At 41.0% G+C, this 6,871-nt stretch overlaps 1 protein-coding gene across 2 annotated transcripts; it reads right to left on the reverse strand.

Annotated features, from left to right (window-relative positions):
* Positions 1-1,119: 1,119 nt before the first annotated feature.
* Positions 1,120-5,420, reverse strand: LOC123442549 (chloroplastic group IIB intron splicing facilitator CRS2, chloroplastic-like). Of its 2 annotated transcripts, XM_045118624.1 has the most exons (9): positions 5,147-5,420; positions 4,968-5,052; positions 3,693-3,760; positions 3,232-3,282; positions 3,073-3,146; positions 2,294-2,352; positions 2,133-2,209; positions 1,844-1,923; positions 1,474-1,564 (listed from the first exon to the last, which is right to left on the reverse strand). In XM_045118624.1, the coding sequence occupies exons 1-8, from the start codon at positions 5,390-5,392 to the stop codon at positions 1,885-1,887; spliced, it is 699 nt and encodes a 232-aa protein (XP_044974559.1). In that variant the 5' UTR covers positions 5,393-5,420; the 3' UTR covers positions 1,474-1,564; positions 1,844-1,884. The 2 variants fall into 2 exon arrangements, with proteins under 2 accessions (XP_044974558.1, XP_044974559.1); XM_045118623.1 differs by lacking the exon at positions 1,844-1,923 and having other exon boundaries at positions 1,120-1,564; positions 5,147-5,413.
* Between the last annotated feature and the right edge of the window lie 1,451 nt (positions 5,421-6,871).

Consider the following 6,871-nt stretch of genomic DNA (forward strand, 5'->3'; position numbering starts at 1 on the left):
GTATGCAGTTGATAAAAATGCAATATTACAGGAGACATGTATATAAATGTTTCATAAGGGTTAAAGTAACATTACCAGAAAAGGCACACTTCCACAAAAAATAACATATACATGTTCTTGGCTGCACATCATAGCCAACTCAATTTTTACAAATGACCCGTTAAAAATGGAGGCAAAGCAGCATCAACTTCAAATTGTAAAAACTTATGTCAAAGTACAAAGAGAATATGAAAACGTGCTAGTATTCAATCAAAAACATAGTTTTATGGAATATGTATGCTCTATTATAATTATTGGTTGTTAAGTGACAACTAAAACTATTCATGATATGTGGTAATAGTAAAATTGTATGGTCCCAGATCAGGAGATAACCAACTCATGTACATTTTGCACATGAGATCGGAAGGCACATAAGGATAAGATGGCAGTAAAGAAGAAGATGGGTAAAATAAACCAGCCATGAATTGAAAAGGTGATCCAACTATTATCGCCACCTTCCTGTACCCCATTCATAGCAGGAAGGTCTAGCAGGTCTTGCCTTCTTAAATTAACGCATAGCAGACTATTCTAGATCTAGTTTTAAACTTCACCAAGAGAATATTATGCTAGATGGTTGCAAATCACATTTAATCATAAGCTGACCTGCGCAAGTTAATCACCAAATTTCTATATTAAACTTGAAAATACAATACAAATTAGAGCTACATTAGCTTTACTCTGCGCCTTCTAGATGGTGGTTAGCTTAACTGATGCAAGAAGGTGCAAGCTTTTACTAGCATATGAAGCTTCTGCAGTCTATCTGCTGCCGACAAGCTTGGACTGACATATCGGCATAAGAAAATAAAAAACTGGATTTTGCTTTCAAGTCCTTATCAAATAAGCGCTGAGGATCTCCTACAATAATCTTTTAAAGGGTGAGATAACGTGGGGGCATAGACATCTCTAACCATAACATGACACACTACTAAACAACTTTACTACATCAAGTTGATGAAAACGAGTTGTACGGTCAAAGATAATAAATTACCTATATTACCACTTTGCAGGCAGATGATCTACCCCAACAAGGACAACTAAGTATTTATTTGCATGGACAAAATCACAGAACTAGGGAAGGGCGAATTAAATGGTCTACATTCCTCTTTTACATGAGACTAATGTGTCATTAACCTACAGAAGTACATAGTGTTTTTACATGACCTTCCATCAAATGGACCTATTTTATTTCCAATTTGACTAAACCATGAGTTATCTTTAGGAGATGTGCAGAAGAACTCTACCTTATCTACACCCTGCTAAGTTCGTAACATCATCAAAACTACAGGACACCCAGCTTAGTGCACCTAAGTAGGTTATGCAAATTATCACATCAAACACTTCCAAAAACATTTTGGTGGGCATTCGTGTATCTTCCAAAAGTAGACAGATCGAAACATCTAAAGAATCATCAAGCCTTGTTGAACTTGTACTTCTGCACCAGATTAAATCTCTCAATACTTCCACTAAAACCCTTCAGCACAAGGGTCCTCACAGCATCCACCCCTTGCTCCAACGCGGTGTCAATCTATATAGAAATAATATAACAGGTTTTAAATCAATAACCATGTAGCAACAACCATATCTGAGAGTTCCACCCAGAAAAGGGCAGAGCAGTAGAAAACGAGGACCAACATTGCAAAACTTCCCCAGTAAGTAAGCTTGAGAACTGTTAACAGTACATATAAATTGAGATAGTCCCTTTGAGTCAACAACTAAAGGATACAACCTAGTTGGAGTATACTACCAAAAAAGTGAAGCATGCCCAGTGCAGAACCATATCATCATTCTTTGTGTTTGTACTTACATATGTTAACCACAACTTCAACATATACTAATACTCATCAGTTACAATAACCCAATGAAATCATGGGAGATCTTCTTTCCCTACAGCCAATGTTCAATTGAAATGTTATTAATTATCGGAAATAAACACCTAGAGTGTAATTGATGGTAATGGCATTGGTTTTTTTGTCTACTAGAGAGAAAAAAAGCTGGATGAATATACTGTAAGAGGACAAAACATCACAAGAAAGGGATATCACACTATAATCGATATCGACGACGAAATTTCAAACATAGGGTTAAATTAATACCTGAATCCGTTCCTCTGAACTAAACTTCTGCAGAAGAAAAGCTCGCGTGTCCATTTTGCCAGGTGGGCTACCAATGCCTGTTCAACAGTCAACAACTCAAGATTGGCATGACCCGAATCTTCAGATAAGACATTGAAGCTGGTGAACATAGTAATATATACCTATAGATAAACGAGGAAACTCCCGGCAGCCATCCAAATGCTCAATAACATTCTGCAGGCTGTTTTCAGCGAAGATGGTCATTCAGAGTGTATGCAATAGATTATGAAATGGAAGTAACATATCTTACCTATTAAAGTCACAGAAATAGCACTTCAAACGCATAATATTTAATTACTTATACGCAAACTGATGCCAGTATAACATAAAGCCTACAACAAAAGGAACTAATATTTTCCCTCACAATATAAAGTTGGAAGAGGCATCCATCTATTCAAATATTCCAAACTCAATACTGCAAATATTTGACAGATCAATTTTATTCTATAAGTCCACGCAATACAAGTTCTGGCTCAATCCTGACCTCCTGAGCAAATTCATGCTTGTTGTTCATGAGTTCTTCATGCAAAAATCTCAACAAAAGCTATATATGAACTTAACTTCCGGTATGATTTCGGGAGAAGTAAATATTACTGTTACATCCGAAAAATAAACCAGGCCCAGTTCCATATGAGAAAATCTCAACAGGAGCTATATATGAACTCAACTTCCAGTATGATTTCGGGAGATGTAAATCTCAACAGGAGTTACATATGAACTTAAATTCATGTTTACTCTAAATGAATTCCATTCTAGTTCGCCTTTTGAACTCCAGAATGAGAAAATAAAGTGGCTGAACTAAATCTGATGCATATGTATGTGAGTAACATCAGCACATTCCATATGATTAGAAGTACTAAGCATACTAATTGTTCAAATTATTTGGAACTTCATATATTACCCATTATGGCGGCCATGGCCACCTTTCCGTTGAACTCGCAATACACCATTGGGCAGACTCATGTCATCATAAATCTGCAAAAAAAAAACTCATCGGTTTCAGTCGCAAACACATGATACCGAGTTGCTGAGCTACTAAAGAAAAATGATAGTATTATACCACAAGAATGTGCCGCAGAGGTACTTGGTAATAGGCAGCAAGCGGTCCAATCTTCACATGATAGAGGAATGTTTTTCGTTAGTACATGACAAATTATAGTATTGCATCAGAATAGAGACAACATGTGTTCAACAAGTCATGTCGCCAACTCATAGTAGTTCATTTGGATAAGACATGGTCCCTGATATGCTAATAGAAATGAGAACTGATATGTACAGGCATGGTTGTGAAACACTCTAAGATTACCAACATAACTGATACTTCTTGCAGCCAGCTTAGGCAACTTTTGCTTCGTACAAAAAAGGCAATAACGTCAATATTTATAGATAGGCTGTGGAATTGTATTTTGCCAAACAAACATTGAAGCAATATTCTTGTAAATATATTGCACCAACTTTTCTCATAAATGATATAGTTCCCAGGAAATGTTTACTTCAAAAAGGACAAGAATAAAGACTCACTGCTTCACCACAGTAATTCATGTATGATTGTGGCTTTATCAGCAGCACTGGCACCTCCCCAATTAAACCTGTAGCAAAATACAACCCGACGGGTGAGTGGAAACAAAATTAATCTGAAGATTACAAACGACTGCAACACATCTTGCCGTTCATAACAATGCTTCCAGTAACAAAATGTTCAGTCAACTAGCCAAACTTGATGCACCAAGACTACTTTCTTCAGAAGCAATTAATGCATCTACTATATGCCACTACACACATGTAGTAACTCCAATATATACATGTTTTGAACATGACCGTTAACATTCAAAATCAGGAAGGAACCAACAACACAAATTGATTTTCAAGCAGAGAGATCAGAACATTTTCAAAGATGTCATCTGCAGAACAATGGAGTAGGTTAGCTACATGATCAAAAGGTTTAATGACATGACACTTGAGAGCAACTGCAGATCAAACACAAGGAAATGGTGTTTCATTTCCTCTTGACAAATATCAAGTTTACCATTTAAAACTTTTAGTACAAAATCAAGTGCTGAATACGAAACAGTAATCCAGCATGAATGCATTGTTTGTAACTAAAGATAGGGGTACTTCGGGAAACTGCCTAGGTTCTGTCCATTACCATCTGTGCTAGTGGAAAACACAGTCCAGTTTAAATGGATATTACATTTTCAAGGAAATCAGCTTTTTGTTGACCCATATTAGGTGCCTTACTAGTTACTACTGAAATACAAGAGGATAAAGGCTAGGCAATGAAATCCAGTTTCACTAGAGCTTATGAAAGGTAAAAATAAATCCCAGGTTGTTTTTAAAAAAAAAACAAATTAAGTAGAGCAACACCTGGCCGACAACAACTTAAGATTCACTTTGCTAATACTGCAGAAAAACATGCTTATATGTAATCAAGCTCTAATTCATTGTCAGCAAACTGGTAAAATGTTGACTTGGATGTGGGGATGGGTGTTCTCCACAGATCACTTGCCTCAGCCACCATATTTTATCTAAAATATAAGTCATGTTTCTACCTTCCTGGTGCCAGCATACTAACAAGGTTACAATTACAGTAACAAATATCGCCGTCGAGCTACACAACGTAGCATGAAGCGGAACTAATATCTAGGCCAGATAGCATGCCTCTTAGCTAAAATTCGGCTAAAAAAAAAGTGTCCAGTTTGCAGCGGTTCACAGAGCAAGCAGTAACTGCGAAATGCGATACTGAAAACTGCGGCACCTATGTACACGCAGCGAGCGAGGGGAGAGCGAGCGGGGTACCTACTCCGAGCAGAGACTTGGACTGGATGGTGTTCATCGTGATTCCTCCGTCCCGCGCGATGCGATCCACCATCTCGAACCCCACCTAATCACACGCAGGCACACACAGGCGGAGTGAGGGGGAGGTAGGTCATCTCGAATCGGAGGGGGAAGGGGCACGGGAGAAGGGATGTACGCACGTTGTGTCGAGTGCCTTGGTACTTGCTGCCGGGGTTGCCGAGGCCAGCGATGAGCCAGGGCGTGTACTCCACCGGCTTATCGGCGGGGTCGGGGACGGAGGCGACGACGGCGATGCGGGTGCGTCGGAGCGGTGCCCTGAGGGGTCGGCGTCTGCGGGGGTCCGGGGATGAGGAGAAGAGGAGGGGCGAGGCGAGGTGGGCGGCGGCGGCGGTGGTGGTAGTGGGAGTGGCCATGGCGAGCGACATGGCGGGGGGAGAGGAGTGGCAACCGAGAGCAATAGGCGATAGGGCGAGGGGGAAATGAAAATATCTCGAGGCGGGGAATGGGTTAGCGGGCCGGAAGCATGCGTGGGTTGGGCTGGATGACCCGAAGGCTCTCTGGCTGAGCAAGTTTTTTGTGTAGGAGATGACTGCCTCTGTGTCGGGCTCGGTATGCTGGTCTAGGAACCGCATTGGGCTCAACTAAAATGAAACTCCAAACTAACTCAAAAAAAGATGATCGGCGGCGGTTCCCTCTCGTCGCCGCCGGTGACATTGAGAAAATATTGTTCCTTCTCCTCCTCGATTCGGATCTCCTACTCAGACTGACTAAGGGGCGGTCTAGTACTGCTACCAGGCCGAGGTGGGCATCTGAAACGCGGAGGGGGTGCTAGGGTTTCCTCTCGAGTGGCAAAAGTAGGTAGATCGTTCGAATCTACTGAACCATGGTGAACCGAGGCGAGCCTTCGGCGGCTAACAAGGGCAAGATCAAGGATCTCATGAAGGAGCTGGGCCTAGAGGAAGATGATCTTGACGATGTCGTTTTTTAGGAAGATGATGCCCCGTCTTAGGAGGACCTCCGGTGGATGATCCTAGCCAGAGTGGACATGGACAAGGGCTTCAGCAATTACTGGTTCTTCTGCAACATGCGGTCGTCCTGCGATTTGGCGAGACCTGTCAAGATCAAAACCCTCAAGGAGAACCTTTTTGTCATGAAATTCAACTGCTTGGGAAACTAGGCGACTGTTACCCAGGGCGGTCCTTGGCACTTTAGGGAAAACCCGGTGATCATCCTCCCGTATGACGGGTACTCCAAGTCGACCACCCTCGAGTTATTCAAGTTCGAGATTCGGGGACGCATAATTGACCTTCCCATCGCTTACCATGACAAAGTTGTCTTGCAACAAAGACGGGGGAGTATGTGGACTTAGAGCACTCTTCCTTTGACTTTGAGGGCAATCCTATATATACTTAAAAAGTTCATCCCCGCTACTTTATTTATCTTAACATGCACACACGCCACGTCATCAACTCCACTACATTTAATTATTTCAACATGCATGCATGAAAATGCTACCTGTACTAATTCCCTCAACATGCACAAATCCCACTACTTTTATTTCTCTTAACGTGCATGAGAGATACTATTTAATATTTATTTTATAATTTTATATAATCAAGTACAAAAAATTAAATGCGTTGTAACCTTTGGTCTCATATTCAAATTCAAAATAACCAAATCTCATCAAAATAATGTATATCACAACCATATCAGGTGTGGCGGCCATCTCAGGTGTGGCGAGCAGTACTTGAAGGAAGGGAGCAAATGAAGCAAGGAGCTATCAGGAGAATAGGCAATGGCCGAACCATGAAAATTTGGGAGGACAATTGGATCGCCGAAAATTCATCACTACGGCCGATAGTACCCCTTTGTACCTAACCCACCGTCAATGGTTTCTGAACTTC

The sequence above is a fragment of the Hordeum vulgare genome, chromosome 3H (assembly GCF_904849725.1).
Source record: "Hordeum vulgare subsp. vulgare chromosome 3H, MorexV3_pseudomolecules_assembly, whole genome shotgun sequence".
In the NCBI taxonomy this organism is placed as follows: domain Eukaryota; kingdom Viridiplantae; phylum Streptophyta; class Magnoliopsida; order Poales; family Poaceae; genus Hordeum; species Hordeum vulgare.

Excerpts from the sequence above, each read along its gene's own strand:
- LOC123442549 (XM_045118623.1), bottom strand. The coding sequence starts at position 5,392 with ATGTCGCTCGCCATGGCCACTCCCACTACCACCACCGCCGCCGCCGCC. Across the intron at positions 2,353-3,072 it reads GGCCATGGCCGCCATAATGG|CCTGCAGAATGTTATTGAGC; the intron begins GTAATATATGAA and ends CGCTGAAAACAG. Across the intron at positions 2,210-2,293 it reads GTTTCCTCGTTTATCTATAG|GCATTGGTAGCCCACCTGGC; the intron begins GTATATATTACT and ends ACTGTTGAACAG.